The sequence below is a fragment of the Oncorhynchus clarkii genome, chromosome 18 (genome assembly GCF_045791955.1).
Source record: "Oncorhynchus clarkii lewisi isolate Uvic-CL-2024 chromosome 18, UVic_Ocla_1.0, whole genome shotgun sequence".
Taxonomy (NCBI): domain Eukaryota; kingdom Metazoa; phylum Chordata; class Actinopteri; order Salmoniformes; family Salmonidae; genus Oncorhynchus; species Oncorhynchus clarkii.
In genome coordinates this window covers 15364651-15380990 of record NC_092164.1, presented here as the reverse complement: position 1 = coordinate 15380990, position 16340 = coordinate 15364651, and the positions used below count along the sequence as shown (strand labels likewise).

The following is a 16340-nucleotide window of genomic DNA, read 5'->3' as shown; positions in this document are numbered from 1 at the left end:
ACCAGTCTCATTCATCCTCTAACTAATTAACATATGACCACAGAAGTGCTGATAAAAACACTAGTTCTCACCATTTTTGGAGTCATCCACTTCCTTACAGCTGGCCAATCATAATTTAGTCATCCACTTCCTTACAGCTGGCCAATCATCATTTAGTCATCCATTGTAATCATTCATTCATGAATCAATCATTCACTAATTCATTCATTATTTGTAAACCTTGTCATAGCAATGTCCAGTGTTATAGTTCTGACTGTGGTGTAATGTCCAGTGTTATAGTTCTGACTGTGGTGTAATGTCCAGTGTTATAGTTCTGACTGTGGTGTAATGTCCAGTGTTATAGTTCTGACTGTGGTGTAATGTCCAGTATTATAGTTCTGACTGTGGTGTAATGTCCAGTGTTATAGTTCTGACTGTGGTGTAATGTCCAGTGTTATAGTTCTGACTGTGGTGTAATGTCCAGTGTTATAGTTCTGACTGTGGTGTAATGTCCAGTGTTATAGTTCTGACTGTGGTGTAATGTCCAGTGTTATAGTTCTGACTGTGGTGTAATGTCCAGTATTATAGTTCTGACTGTGGTGTAATGTCCAGTGTTATAGTTCTGACTGTGGTGTAATGTCCAGTGTTATAGTTCTGACTGTGGTGTAATGTCCAGTGTTATAGTTCTGACTGTGGTGTAATGTCCAGTGTTATAGTTCTGACTGTGGTGTAATGTTTAGTGTCTTTACATTTCAGTGAAGATTCATAATACCACCTAATAACAGACGGCCATCTTAAATATCATTGCTGCTTTCAATGAAACAGACGCGCGCGCACACACACACACACACACACACACACACACACACACACAGAGTGTATAACAACATCCTTATCTATATATGGGACATCCAAATACTTTTGTTCCTCTTGGTTTGAACTGATCCCACAATGCACCACAGGACCACAAGACATCTACTGTCAAGCAGCTAAATGTGTCTAGAAAAATCTTGGTTTTGGTACAGTCCCCCCTCCATCTCCCTTTCTCGTTCTCTCTCTCCTCACACCCACCACACAGACTGTGTTCTTAGGAGACGGATGGAGGGATGCATGACCGGATGAAGGAGTGAATGGATGAGAGGAGGAGTGGAGGATGAGAGGAGGCGGCAGTGAGGAGGAGATTTAGTGAGGCTCGAGAGGACAGATCCACACGAGCATCACTTCAAAAGGAACAAGAGGAGAAACGGTAGAGGTAAAAAAAAAAAAACATGAAAAAATTAAACAGAGAAGATCTGAGGGAGGGAGAGAGCACACAGTGACAGATGAGATGTTAAGACCCCTGACAGACTCTTGTGATAGAATTATAACACTCTTATAACACCTTCATGAGGCTCTCACGCATCGTGTGAGACTTCTATGGGTATGTTCTATATTATTTATGCCAAGGGACAGAGCAAAGCAGCAAAGCATAATGTCTACATTCTACATGTTATATTTCTGTAACAGAGATCCACTGCTCTTAAAGGCTTCAGATCTGAGTGTGAGAGATGTTAGATATCTACATGGACAACGTTAAAGCCCAGAAACAAAGTAGGTTCTCTCTCCTATCTAATACTGTCCACCTTCCTCTGTCCCACCCAGTCTCAGTGTAAGGCAATAACCAGCAAGGCAAGCCATTGAAAAAGTATTTTCTCAGCCTTTGGTTCCAGACTACTGTGTATTTCAAAGGAAACACTGTGTAGATGTTAAGGCGGAAAAGGATTCCCATGCATACTGGTTTCCCACTGTGGCTCCTTAGCACTACGTGAGGCAGGATGCCTCAGCTTCCATGTCAGGAAATGGGACGGTTACAAGGGGGAATGGAGGTATAATCACATCACTCCACAGTAGACACAAGGACAGTCTATGACACGGGATGCTACACACACAGAACTGTCTCTAGTCCAGTAGAGATAAACCACTATCACGGCCTAGCCACTTACAACTGAACTGGAAAAGACTAGTGTCTTATGGGGTGTTCCTGGATAAGAGATATGCACAGAGGCAACACCAGTTTGTTCTATAGAAAGCAGGACAGAAAGAGAGAGGAAGAGAGGAAAAGACAAGAAAAAAGAAAAACAGGAAAGTGTGGTCAGTTAAAGCACATGCAATACTTCTGAACATCTTCCATTCATACTGGGCATCCCTGCTTTATGACACTTCAAATGACATCATCACTGACCCACAGTAGACATTAATGGGTGGAGCCAAGGCCCTTTCCACCAATCCACAGGCACTGCTTGCCTGGAGCCAAGACTGTTCAGTTCACTCAGCTCCTTGTGCTAACACAACACAGCCGTAGGACTGTGGATCATGTGGATCGTCCTTCTGTGTGTATTTGGTGTTTGTTTGCTTTTTCACAATGACATTGGTAACTGTAAGTGTCTAGATTAGGTATCTATTGTCTAGAGGACAGATTGTTCCAGATACCACTCAACACTGAAATCTTGGTCTAGACTTCCAGTCTAAATCAGACTAAACTCCACTCTAGACTACACCGAGGTCTCAGGCCCTGCCCCATTGTGGGCGTAGCCAGCCCCAGAGTGACGGGAGTTGCCGGCGAATCGGAGGAGTGGGGTGAAAGTGCAGTAGTCGGGCCCGCTCCTCCAGTGGGTAAACATTAGTTTTTTGGTGAAGGGTTCAGACCTTCTTGGAATGGGGTTCTGGTGGTCGGCCCTCCTGCGCGTGGGCGCGTGGAGAGATGCCAGCGGGGTGAACTCCGATAGCTGGCCGTTATACAGCTTGTCTGCATTCTGTAAGGGAGGGATGGAGAGATGGGAGGAGAGAGAGGAAAGAGGGAGAGAACAGAGGAGTTATTATCTGGATCAAGGGAAGTGGTAGCCAATTCAGGTCCTCAAAAGGTGTGGTGTGTGAAGGGTTTTGTTCCAGCCCAGCATTAACCTGATTCAACCATTTCAACTTATCGTGGTCTTTAATTAAAAAACATTTTATTTAATCCAGTGAGTCTAAACTGGGTAGGAACAAAAGCCTGCATACGACACTCTGCTGTCTGCCAGAACCAGGATTGACCACATGGTGGACCCAGAAGACGACAAACCCCACCACTACCCCTACCCCAAAACCACATCAACACAAACACACCAGACCCTGTTAGCAAAAGATGTCAGGGAGCAAAACTGAAGAAGTGAACGGTCGGTCAAAGCATGCAGCATGTCCTCAGAGAACATCAAGGTGAATACGGCTGTTCAGTCTCAGACAAACACTCTGCCGAGCTTATAACTGGACTCACTGAACATCAATCAAACCTATTGTGGATTGGTGAAAGCTAGATTCTAAACCTCGCTTTCACCTATCCAGCCATACACAATTCAGTGCTTACTACCTCTAGGTGGAGGAACAAATTCAGGATGTATTCTAAATGTATAGGAACAGGGCCCAAGCCAGACCATATGGTGTTAGGCAGGGGAGGGAGATCCTGGCAGTATGAGCCTTCTGCTTAACTCAGTTGGGACTTTGGGATAGATCGAGAATCTGTCTGGTCAGGACAGGAGTCTAGCCTCACAGGCTAAACAGACGGACTACATGGTTTAATTAAGGAGAGGTCTGGCCCAGAGACTTAGTACACTACAGGGGAGCCACGCATCTCCTGACATCCTACTCATTTAGCTGATGCCGATTGTGTTACCTTGAGCTCGTTACTAAACACAGGCTGCAGTACCTTCTGTAAACACTGGAGGGGGTAAGTGCTCTACTTTAAAATAGTACTTGTTCCGCTGTCACAAAACAATTGCTATGGCACTGATGATAAACGCATTCAAAAAGAGAATAACACCTAATTGATATGTTAAACTAGTTGTGATAGCTTTACCAGGAAACATATTTAATTCATTAGGGTAATGAACAACTCTTAGACTGATGGCATAATGCTTAAAACTTCATCTGGGACTAGACAGCCTGTCAGTGCCCCCCCCCCCCCCCCCCCCCCCCACCACCCCCACCCAGCCCTTCACCCCAGCCCTTCACCGCACTCTTCACCGCACTCTTCACCACATTATTCACCGCACTCAGAGTCGGTCCCTCCTGTCTTTACCGTGGTGAGGCTAGGCCTCTGAGGTGGACAGGGCAATCCCCCCATCTAGCAGGGAGTCCCGGCTGTAGGTCATAACTCCATCAACATTTCTATCAGCCCTCATTCGCTGTGGACAGCAAGATACACACGCTCAACACACATAGATCTAAACACACACACACACACACACACACACACACACACACACACACACACACACACACACACACACACACACACACACACACACACACACACACACACACACACACACACACCCACCAAGACTGACACTTGCCATTTTGAAGGGGCTTCAAATATCTGTTTCATGTCAGATACGTTGTTTCTGTATTTATGAATGAGCATTCTAACCAACGCTCTTTCAAGGTACACTTAATGCACGGCATGGACATGCAAGTCAACAGGCACCTGTAAGCATTCACCACTACATGTCCATGCAGAGACACAGAGGGAGGAGAGGGCATGCGGATAGGTTGAGAGAGGGTCACCTGACCTCCTAGTCAGATGGTTGGGTTAGAAACTGAGTCTGCTTGAAGTCTGGGAGAGCATAAAGATGGTGGACTGCTCAGAGGTAAGACATGGCCTCTTTGTCTGCCATTCCCAAGGAGACAGAGCCAGGTCAGAGGGGTCAGAGGGTAGAGGTTAAAGGTCACACAGGCCAGTAGAGAGGGCAGGCAGGGACAGAGGAGAGGAGAGAAGTGTTAAAAGGAACACTTTGTATCTTAAAAAACACTTGATGTTCACCATCAATCACTATTTCAGGAAGAGGAAAGAGGAGGGTGTTAGAAGCTCTTCCGGGTCATGGCGAGGTGAACCGAGGTCAGTAGGGAGAGGTTAGAGGAATCACTGCACACAGTACAGACAAATGGCTCATTCAGTAGTGAGAGAAATTCCAGACAGCAAGACAGACAACTCTCAGCCTTTCAGAATGGGTAACAGGTTATACAGTGTTTCCCTCCAGATTAGTTGTTTGAGAAGAAGAAGTGAACACTACACACTGATTCAACAGCTCACTTACTTGAAGAAGACCTGGAATATATCCACAGGCAGCATACAGCTAAAGTCACGGTGATACATATATATGATATACCGTATATACAGAATGCACATTTAATCCTCTGATTTTAAATGTAAGCATGTGTCCATGTACTTCTGTGCATAATGTGTGTGTGTGTGTGCGCTCGCCCACCTGGATGCGTTCTGTGGTGGTGGGCCACAGGGCCCTGCAGACGACCTTCTTGACCACGTCAGGCAGCAAACTGGTGACGATGAGCAGGATGATGCTGAGCCAGGCCGGACCGCTGGACAACATCTGAATAAACACATAGTACATCCTCTGGTAGTTCAGGAAGGGCCTGGGGAGAGGAGAGAGGATCAATGAACACATAGTACAACCTCTGGTAGTTCAGGAAGGGCCTGGGGAGAGGAGAGAGGATAAATGAACACATAGTACATCCTCTGGTAGTTCAGGAAGGGCCTGGGGAGAGGAGAGAGGAGTTATTATACATCTAGAACCTCTCAATGAACACATAGTACAACCTCTGGTAGGGACACAGAGGACAGGATCTATTTTGTCTATCTATGTTTATAACATCTGCATAAACACATAGTACTTCCCCTGGTAACATGAAGAACAGAAAGCTATAGGATATACTAAAACATACCAAATGATGCCTCCCCATAGCAGAGAGAAGATGACGAAGAAAAGCAGCGAGCCCCAGATGACAAAGTGGTTGATCCACGTCCAGTAGTGTGTGTCCATGGCAAGCTGTGAGATGGAGAGAGACACAGAGAGACACAGAGACAGACAGAGAGAGAGAGAGAGAGAGAGAGAGAGAGAGAGAGAATGAGAGACAGACAGAGAGAGAGACAGAAAGAGACAGAAAGAGATAAACAGAGAGACAGAGAAAGAGAGGTAGAGAAAGACCATCGACTTGTAATTAAATCAAAGCAGTAGAACTCTCTAATATCGAGTCCCTTTAACATCTAGCATAAAGTAGTGCCTTAGAGGTAGTGATGAGTAGGAGGTTACTGTAAAGTAGTGCCTTAGCAGTGGTGATGGGTAGGATGTTACTGTAAAGTAGTGCCTTAGCGGTGGTGATGGGTAGGATGTTACTGTAAAGTAGTGCCTTAGCGGTGGTGATGAGTAGGATGTTACTGTAAAGTAGTGCCTTAGCGGTGGTGATGGGTAGGACGTTACTGTAAAGTAGTGCCTTAGCGGTGGTGATGAGTAGGATGTTACTGTAAAGTAGTGCTTTAGCGGTGGTGATGGGTAGGACGTTACTGTAAAGTAGTGCCTTAGCGGTGGTGATGGGTAGGATGTTACTGTAAAGTAGTGCCTTAGCGGTGGTGATGAGTAGGATGTTACTGTAAAGTAGTGCCTTAGCGGTGGTGATGGGTAGGACGTTACTGTAAAGTAGTGCCTTAGCGGTGGTGATGAGTAGGATGTTACTGTAAAGTAGTGCTTTAGCGGTGGTGATGGGTAGGACGTTACTGTAAAGTAGTGCCTTAGCGGTGGTGATGGGTAGGACGTTACTGTAAAGTAGTGCCTTAGCGGTGGTGATGGGTAGGATGTTACTGTAAAGTAGTGCCTTAGCGGTGGTGATGAGTAGGATGTTACTGTAAAGTAGTGCCTTAGCGGTGGTGATGAGTAGGACGTTACTGTAAAGTAGTGCCTTAGCGGTGGTGATGGGTAGGATGTTACTGTAAAGTAGTGCCTTAGCAGTGGTGATGAGTAGAATGTTACTGTAAAGTAGTGCCTTAGCGGTGGTGATGAGTAGGATGTTACTGTAAAGTAGTGCCTTAGCGGTGGTGATGGGTAGGATGTTACTGTAAAGTAGTGCCTTAGCGGTGGTGATGGGTAGGATGTTACTGTAAAGTAGTGCCTTAGCGGTGATGATGGGTAGGATGTTACTGTAAAGTAGTGCCTTAGCGGTGGTGATGAGTAGGATGTTACTGTAAAGTAGTGCCTTAGCGGTGATGATGGGTAGGATGTTACTGTAAAGTAATGCCTTAGCGGTGATGATGGGTAGGATGTTACTGTAAAGTAGTGCCTTAGCGGTGGTGATGAGTAGGATGTTACTGTAAAGTAGTGCCTTAGCGGTGATGATGGGTAGGATGTTACTGTAAAGTAGTGCCTTAGCGGTGGTGATGAGTAGGATGTTACTGTACCTTTAAGGTGACTGTGAACACCAGCACAGTGAAGACCAGAGTCCCAAACGTCCAGTTACCGAACATCTGTGGAGAGGAAGGTATTACAGAGAGAAATCACACTATTAGACATGCAGCCATTTCAGAGGACAGTATGCTACTGTAATTACAGTCAGCCTGGACTAACTCACTTCCTTTGCATTACTACATATGTTTGTGGCTATGTTTAGCTTTTAAAATGAGCAATTATCCAGGATTAATCAATACAAAATCACACAGTTTAGTTGTATTTTCCAGAGATGTTTTTTTTCATTCAGTTATATGAAGTCAAACCAGTGCAGAGATGGAAAATGGATATTCAACTATTTTCAAGCTGCTTCAAACAACAACAATATGTGCACTATTTCTCTTAATTCTGCATTTAAAGTACAGAATAACCTGAAATGACCTAAATGTGTCTCTAAAATAAAGATTTTTACAAATAAAACATGTTCTGTACGTTCAAATAGCTTGTGATATTGATGGAATGCTAACACCCAAACCAACGGTGATGAGGGTCAACAACATGAAGATACCTACCAACACATAAACCCACCTGCTTTCCTGAAGGGGCCTTAAAGGGGCAATTCACCCCAATGTATGAATACACCTGACAAACTTTGACTGAGGGAGAACTATCCTTTTAAAATGAGCTGCTTCTTTAAAACTACTGCAAGGGCCAATTAAATGCAGTGATAGAAGACTCCTTCTGTCTGTGTTGTTTATACTTCCTGTTTTCTTCCTTTCCTTTTTTCTGCCAAATATTCCACCAAAACAATAAGTTAGATAGAAGTCTAGTCAGCTCCACAGACGGTCATTTTGTTTTCCAACCTGACATGTCCTATACAACAATATCCGTCAAACGTACTTGGCCATTAATTTCCTTTGTCACATACTGTAGTCTATAGTGTACGGGTGGAACAGTGTGAACCCTGAGCTCTAATACCCTGATGCCTGACCCAGTCTTACAGTCTTCAGCCTTGCGTTCTGACAGGAGATGACATCTTAGAGTAGGGGTAGCCAATCCTGGTCCTGGAGGGTCGCGGCGTGTACAGGCTTTTGTTCCAGCCCAGCTCTAACACACCAGATCAATTGTGTTATAGATCAATACCATTTGTTGATTATCTACAACAGGTGTGTTAAAGCTGGGCGGAAACAAAACCCTGACCTAAAGACTCAATATGAGCCGTTCCCTACCACCCACCATGGTGGATGTCTACTAGCAGAAACCACTGTTGTACCGGACACACAAACCACATGAGGAAGTCTGGACTACGGCAACTACACAACGAGACAAGAGTGGAGTTGGAGTATGGGTTTACTATTACTACACTGATATACCTACAGCTCATTGGCCTATACAGGCAGTAGGGGTTGGATATGAGGGGATACCTATTGGATGAGATGATGACGGGCGGTTTGGTTACGCAATGTGACGGGCAGTGGGGGGGGGGGGGGGGGACGGACAGTCCAACTAAAACTAAACCAGGGTGACAGACAGATAGGGACAGGCTTACCATCTGTGTGTTGGTTGTCATTAGCTGAGGAGAGGACGAGAAGCATAAAGAACAAGCAACATAAAGGTAAGAGGAGAAGAAGAGGAGGAGGAAGAAGAGGAGGAAGAAGAAGAGGAGGAAGAAGAGGAAGAAAATAAAAGAAAGAACTGGAAGCCAGAAAACTAAAACATCTGATATTCAAAGGAAATAAAGCAAAAACAGGCAAATCAAAGCAATCCAACAGGTTAAAGTGATATAAAGGAAGAGATATAAAAGGAGAAACAGCACAGAGAAAGATGTCTGCAGACTCAACATGCTTTCCTTTCATAGATATGAATGGGAGATCCGGTCATGGTTTTATGCAAAGGATCACAGGTGAATCTGCAGGCCAGGAGATCTTATGTCATCCATTTACCTAAAATCACCACACCTTCCACAGACGACAGCTGTTCTGACTGAAGTTTTAGAATGTTGTTCACTAACATGAATTCAATGTCAAATGAACTCAAAGGTCCATGTTGAATTGTGGGTAAAAGCGGGGTCAAAACTTGATGAAAAGTATGTACATTGGTGACAATTATGTTTTCCACGTTGACAAACCGTGGAAACAGCGTCGATCCAACCTGTGTGTGACCAGTGAACTCACTCAAAACCCACAGTCACAATCAGCCACTCCACATCACAATCCCTGGACACTCCTTCACGGCAGGAAGATAAACACTTGACATGGGCTTGGAGAAGTGCAGTATGATCAGACAATCCTTTTATAACTTCACACCAACATATACTCTTTAACGCAGTACTACAGTAGCCACGGCGACGGTGTCTTTACCTGTCCGTTGCTGGTGAAGGTGCTGTTGTTGAACAGGAAGTAAGAACCAAAGAAGAAGACGACGGCGTCGAACACCCCCAGGAAGGTCCAGTAGATGAAAATGGGCCAACGCAGGAGAGAGTTCTTAGCTATGTCCCTGTAGAGAGGAAACATTACAGTACACATTATATACAGTAAATATAGGAGGGAGTTCTGAGCTATGTCCCTGTAGAGAGGAAACATTACAGTACACATTATATACAGTAATTATAGGAGGGAGTTCTGAGCTATGTCCCTGTAGAGAGGAAATATTACAGTACACATTATATACAGTAATTATAGGAGGGAGTTCTGAGCTATGTCCCTGTAGAGAGGAAACATTACAGTACACATTATATACAGTAATTATAGGAGGGAGTTCTGAGCTATGTCCTGATGACCAGACACCTGAGCATAATGCTTGCATTACATTAGTCTATATACCATGTATTTGGGGATTTAATTAGATGGTTCTATTGTTTTCCCATTCATTTGTAGATTCCTTTCAATTCATACTAATGTCTGACACATTTAGATTTTGGCGTGAATTGTCCCTTTAACCAGAAGAATTCCAAGCTAACAGCAATTACACTTTCTATTAGTCTCCAGAGCTAAAACAGCATTCCTCCACCACAACCGTGAGCAAGGCAGCATTGATTTAACAGTTAGCTGACAAATCCAGGCATGGAGGAATGACCTGACACCAGTCAGATGCCTTTCTGCCTGCTGCATTGTTAGCCTAAATTTTCCACACAATTACCCATAGGTAGCTAGCAGGAAAATGGAGTATTGATTGTCACCAGGCAGAGAGAGGAAAAGCAAACAAAAACATCAAGCATTTACTGGCAACACCACTGAACAATGTGAGCTTTACACTGTATATATGGATTCACAAACAAGTGTGTCTACGTGATTCTATTATTATCTTGTAACGTCTTACAACATCTTGAGAATGTGGCTGTTGTTTAGTAACAGAGTTCATATGAGGAGAGAGATGGCAGTCACAGTTTGCCAAGAGCTGATAGGATTTTATAATTATCTGCTCAGTATGATCTGAGGAAACCCTGTGGAAGAGATCAACTGAGGAACATTCCCAATGTGAGATTTTCTAACAGTCTACAGAAATGCATGCTGGGACAGTCTACTATTGCATGCTGGTACAGGCAGTTGGTGGGTAGCGCCTACACTATATATACAAAAGTATGTGGACACAACTTCAAATGAATGGATTCAGCTATTTTAGCCACACCTGTTGCTGACAGGTGTAAACAGGAGAACACTACCGTTCAAATGTTTAGGGTCACTTAGAAATGTCTTGTTTTTGAAAGAAAAGCACTTTTTTGTCCATTAAAATAACATCAAATTGTTCAGAAATGCAGTGCAGAATTTGTTAATGTTGTAAATGACTATAGTAGCTGGTAACGGCCGATTGTTAATAGAATATCTACCGAGGCGTACAGAGGTCCATTATCAGCAACCATCACTCGTGTGTTCCAATGGCACGTTGTGTTAGCTAATCCAAGTTTATCATTTTAAAGGCTAATTGATCATTAGAAACTCCTTTTGCAATTATGTTAGCACAGCTGAAAACTGTTGTTTTGATTAAAGAAGCAATAAAACTGTCCTTCTGCTGAAGGATGGGATTAAAAACAAACTAAATATAACTACTGTAAAATACATTGTGTCTGTATAATTGATATAGTATGTATAACCTGGAAGTAGAAGCCTAAGTGTTGTTGTCCATTAGTTTACTCCAATTAGGGGAGGGGTGGTAGGGTTAGAGGAAAATAATAAAGGAAATATATTTGGAAAAATATGTATACAAAAATATATATGGGGGATTTGAAATGATGCAGGCAATTTCATTGATAAAAGCTACAATCTGCAGTATTACAGCTGACATCACCGATTACCAAGCATCGGCTGGAGTGGTATAAAGCTCGCCGCCATTGGACTCTGGAGCAGTGGAAACACGTTCTCTATAGTGATGAATCACGCTTCACCATCTGGCAGTCCGACGGATGAATCTGGGTTTGGAGGATGCCAGGAGAACGCTACCTGCCCCAATGGATAGTGACAACTGTAAAGTTTTGTGGAGGAATAATGGTCTGGGGCTGTTTTTCATGGTTCGGGCTAGGCCCCTTAAATCCAGTGAAGGGATATCTTAACACTACAGCATACAATGACATTCTAGATGATTCTGTGCTTCCAACTTTGTGGCAACAGTTTGGAGAAGGCCCTTTCCTGTTTCAGCATGACAATGCCCCTGTGCACAAAGCGAGGTTCAAACAGAAATGGTTTGTCGAGATCGGTGTGGAAGAACTTGACTGGCCTGCACAGAGCTCTGACCTCAACCCCATCAAACACTTTTGAGATTAATTGGAACGCCAACTGTAAGCCAGCTTAATCGCCCAACATCAGTGCCCGACCTCACTAATGCTCTTCTGGCTGAAAATAAGCAAGTCCCTGTTCCAACATCTAGTGGAAAGTCTTCCCAGTAGAGTGGAGGCTGTTATAGCAACAAAAGGGGGGACCAACTCCCTATTAATGCCCATGATTTTGGAGTGAGATGTTCGACAAGCAGGTGTCCACAAACTTTGGTCATGTAGTGTACCTGTAGAGGGAGGGGTCTTTCTTGAGGATGTCCATGTTGATGTGCTGCTCGATGAGGCTGAAGAGCAGGATGGGTAGAGAGGTAAAGCTGATATTGTACAGTGTCAGATAGGCTGTGTCATACAGCGGCTGGAGAGAGACAGGATGGTAGAGAACAACCAAGATCAGTCATTTAAAACAATATTTATATCTTACTCATATGTCATGCATTCTTAACCAGAGAAAAACAATTCAAACTTCTCCACAAAGTCATGGTTTAAAGTACAAACATTTTGGGGAACATCATTTATGTACCTGTTGGGAGAAGCCACAGAAGAACTGGTAGAGGAACTGAGGGAAGATGAAGGCGACATTCTGAGGAAAAATAAAATTATGTTTTAATGCTTAATCATCAGTAGTCCTAAGTTACATTTAGTGAGGAAACACTCACTTTGTAGAAGAAGTACTGGACAAGCTCTGAGATGCGGATGTAGTAGTAGTGTCCGTGAACCAGCAACATCTTCTTCAGGTGTTTGAACTTCGGGATGGCATAGTCGCTGTTCCGCGCTGCCTGGCGACCCTCTTTACCCATGATGCCTTAGGGGAGGACATGACTGAGCGCTTTTACCATTTGTTATGCGAGTCATATACATGAATAAAAATATATAAAACTACATTCAAATATATATATATATATATATATATATATATATATAAAATCAACCAATCTAAATCGTATTCAAATTCAAATAACTTTATTGAAAAGAGGTCCATTTACAGTGAACAGGGTAATACTAACCGATGCCCACGTGAGCCTCCAGGATCATGCTAACATCATTAGCCCCGTCTCCAATGGCTAGCGTGATGGGGTGTTCTGGAGACGATTTGATCAGCTTCACAATCTGGCAACACAACGTTTCAGGATCAGTGAGATAACCGTTTTTTTAAATCTATAATTCATTAAAGAAGATATGTCTAATACCATACCATCTTTGTAAAGAGAGTTAGAACTAAACCTACAGACATTGTTATATGAACCTAACCACTGTATATTAACGTGACAGAGAGGATACTTGTAGTAGTAAGACTTCCTATGTGAATGTCAGTACATATTACATCACAGCCCATATTCCTCAGCCTCCTAGCACAGTGGAGGAGAACTAGAGGGAAGGGTGTTATTGTGCAGAAAGAGATAGTGACAGTCATATCAGACAGAGCTCAATAGAACTCCTCTGTAAGAGATAGTGACAGTCATATCAGACAGAGCTCAATAGAACTCCTCAGTAAGAGATAGTGACAGTCATATCAGACAGAGCTCAATAGAACTCCTCTGTAAGAGATAGTGACAGTCATATCAGACAGAGCTCAATAGAACTCCTCAGTAAAGATGGAGACAGTCATATGAGAGAGAGCTCAATATAACTCCTCAGTAAGAGATAGTGACAGTCATATCAGACAGAGCTCAATAGAACTCCTCAGTAAGAGATAGTGACAGTCAGACAGAGCTCAATAGAACTCCTCAGTAAAGATAGAGACAGTCATATCAGACAGAGCTCAATAAAACTCCTCAGTAAAGATGGAGACAGTCATATGAGAGAGAGCTCAATAGAACTCCTCTGTAAGAGATAGTGACAGTCAATTCAGACAGAGCTCAATAGAACTCCCCCGTAAGAGATAGTGACAGTCATATCAGACAGAGCTCAATAGAACTCCTCCGTAAGAGATAGTGACAGTCATATCAGACAGAGCTCAATAGAACTCCTCAGTAAAGATGGAGACAGTCATATGAGAGAGAGCTCAATAGAACTCCTCCGTAAGAGATAGTGACAGTCATATCAGACAGAGCTCAATAAAACTCCTCAGTAAAGATGGAGACAATCATATGAGCGAGAGCTCAATAGAACTCCTCTGTAAGAGATAGTGAGTCATATCAGACAGAGCTCAATAGAACTCATCCGTAAGAAATAGTGACAGTCAGACAGAGCTCAATTGAACTCCTCAGTAAAGATAGAGACAGTCATATCAGACAGAGCTCAATAGAACTCCTCAGTAAGAGATAGTGACAGTCAGACAGAGCTCAATATAACTCCTCAGTAAAGATAGAGACAGTCATATCAGACAGAGCTCAATAGAACTCCTCAGTAAGAGATAGTGGCAGCCATGTCAGACAGAGCTGAATATAATATACTGTAACTCCTCAGTCCCAAATAACGTCTGCTATGACAGGTGGGGTCTAATGTGAGAGAGAGAGAGAGAGAAGAGAGGGAGACAGAAAGGTAATGTGTCGGAGAGAAATAGAGTGGAGAGAGAGCGAGAAGGGCAACAGTCTGGAGTGGCACTAATTGGTGACCAGAGAACAGAGGTGTGGGGAGGGGGGGAGGTAGTGGAGTCCAGTAGAGAGGTAAAACATCAACCAGCTCAACACTCCATCCGACTGTGTCAGTGCTTCCTTCACTTAACCTAGCCGTGACGGATCACATGACACCAAAGTCATGTTGGTCAGAAATAGGTGTGGAAACGTGTCGTTTGAAATAACTCGGCCCGTTAGGCTACCTGTGCTTTCTGGAGGGGCGCCATGCGGCAGCAGAGCACAGCGCTGCAGTTCCTACAGATCTCCAGGAAGATCTCCTTGTAGTTCCCCTGACTGGAGTCCTCCTGACTGGGCTTCAGCACCGCAGACAGCGTGGCCCCGTCGATGATCAGACCGTAGTCCACACAGTCAGCAGACAGACTGGACACACACACACACAGAGATACACACACAGTCTTTAACTAACCTTGGGGGGACACAATTTATAACCATTCAAAATCCTATTTTCCCTAACTCCTAACCCTAAACTTAACTCTAACTCTAAGCCCAAAAGTGAACCTTAACCTAAACGTGTGTGTGTGTGTGTGTGTGTGTGTGTTGGGATCCCGGCACCCACCCTGAGTAGGTGTCTCTGTTCATGCTACCATGCTGTCTGAGTACAGTTTTACTCAGGTCAAACAGAACGTCATGTAGACTCTGTTCCTCGGTGCGTTTGGTGGTCAGCTCCAGTATCTGTGTGGAGCGGCGGAACAGCTTGCTAGCGTAACAAGTAGCCGCCGCCGTCTCCATCTTGTCTCCGGTCAGCACCCACACCTTCATCCCAGCCTTCTGGAGAGACTCAATGGTGTCTGCTGCCTTGTCCTGGAGCCTGGAGAACAGGCAACATAAAGTCAGGCAACAGTCAATGGGGCAACGCTGTTCATGGTCATCAGCAGTCAATGGAGCAACGCTGTACATGGTCATCAGCAGTCAATGGGGCAACGCTGTACATGGTCATCAGCAGTCAATGGAGCAACGCTGTACATGGTCATCAGCAGTCAATGGGGCAACGCTGTACATGGTCATCAGCAGTCAATGGGGCAACGCTGTACATGGTCATCAGCAGTCAATGGAGCAACGCTGTACATGGTCATCAGCAGTCAATGGGGCAACGCTGTACATGGTCATTAGCAGTCAATGGGGCAACGCTGTACATGGTCATTAGCAGTCAATGGAGCAACGCTGTACATGGTCATCAGCAGTCAATGGGGCAACGCGGTACATGGTCATCAGCAGTCAATGGAGCAACGCTGTACATGGTCATCAGCAGTCAATGGGGCAACGCCGTACATGGTCATCAGCAGTCAATGGAGCAACGCGGTACATGGTCATCAGACTGAATGCTGCATTCTGTCAATCTTTCAATAATTTTTCTCAATCTCTAATTCTACCACATCCATACAGAGCAGAGATGATTTGTTCAGGTTTAGAATACAAGTAGAATGGAATGGTGCAGACACAAACAGTTTAGAATACAAGTAGAATGGAATGGTGCAGACACAAACAGTTTAGAATACAAGTAGAATGGAATGGTGCAGACACAAACAGTTTAGAATACAAGTCCTACACCAACTATCTCCAGTAAGACACCGTTGTCAAAACATAGTGTAGTTCTGTTTTACACTGTAAAAGTATCACTCACTATCTAAATGTAGTTAAGTACAGTACAGTCGTGGCCAAAAGTTTTGAGAATGACACAAATATTAATTTTCACAAAGTCTGCTTCCTCAGTTTGTATGATGGTAATTTGCATATACTCCAGAATGTTACGAAGAGTGATCAGATGAATTGCAA

General features: G+C 43.9%; 1 protein-coding gene across 7 annotated transcripts in view; it reads right to left on the bottom strand.

Annotated features, from left to right (window-relative positions):
* Positions 1-625: 625 nt before the first annotated feature.
* Positions 626-16340, bottom strand: part of LOC139373071 (phospholipid-transporting ATPase IH-like) — a 63457-nt gene continuing 47742 nt past the window's right edge. Inside the window, exons 18-32 of one of the 7 annotated variants that reach the window (XM_071113140.1) lie at positions 15124-15375; positions 14750-14927; positions 12996-13098; positions 12648-12793; positions 12512-12571; positions 12219-12346; positions 9587-9722; positions 8776-8799; positions 7241-7306; positions 5734-5837; positions 5259-5424; positions 5088-5126; positions 2665-2771; positions 1962-2038; positions 626-1199 (exon numbers count right to left, since the gene is read on the bottom strand). In XM_071113140.1, the coding sequence (XP_070969241.1) occupies positions 1987-2038; positions 2665-2771; positions 5088-5126; positions 5259-5424; positions 5734-5837; positions 7241-7306; positions 8776-8799; positions 9587-9722; positions 12219-12346; positions 12512-12571; positions 12648-12793; positions 12996-13098; positions 14750-14927; positions 15124-15375 (1561 nt within the window). In that variant the 3' untranslated portion in view covers positions 626-1199; positions 1962-1986. Of the gene's footprint in view, positions 2772-4562; positions 4661-5087; positions 5127-5258; positions 5425-5733; positions 5838-7240; positions 7307-8775; positions 8800-9586; positions 9723-12218; positions 12347-12511; positions 12572-12647; positions 12794-12995; positions 13099-14749; positions 14928-15123; positions 15376-16340 lie in introns of all 7 variants that reach the window. The other 6 variants (XM_071113138.1, XM_071113135.1, XM_071113141.1 and 3 more) reach the window with 6 other exon arrangements.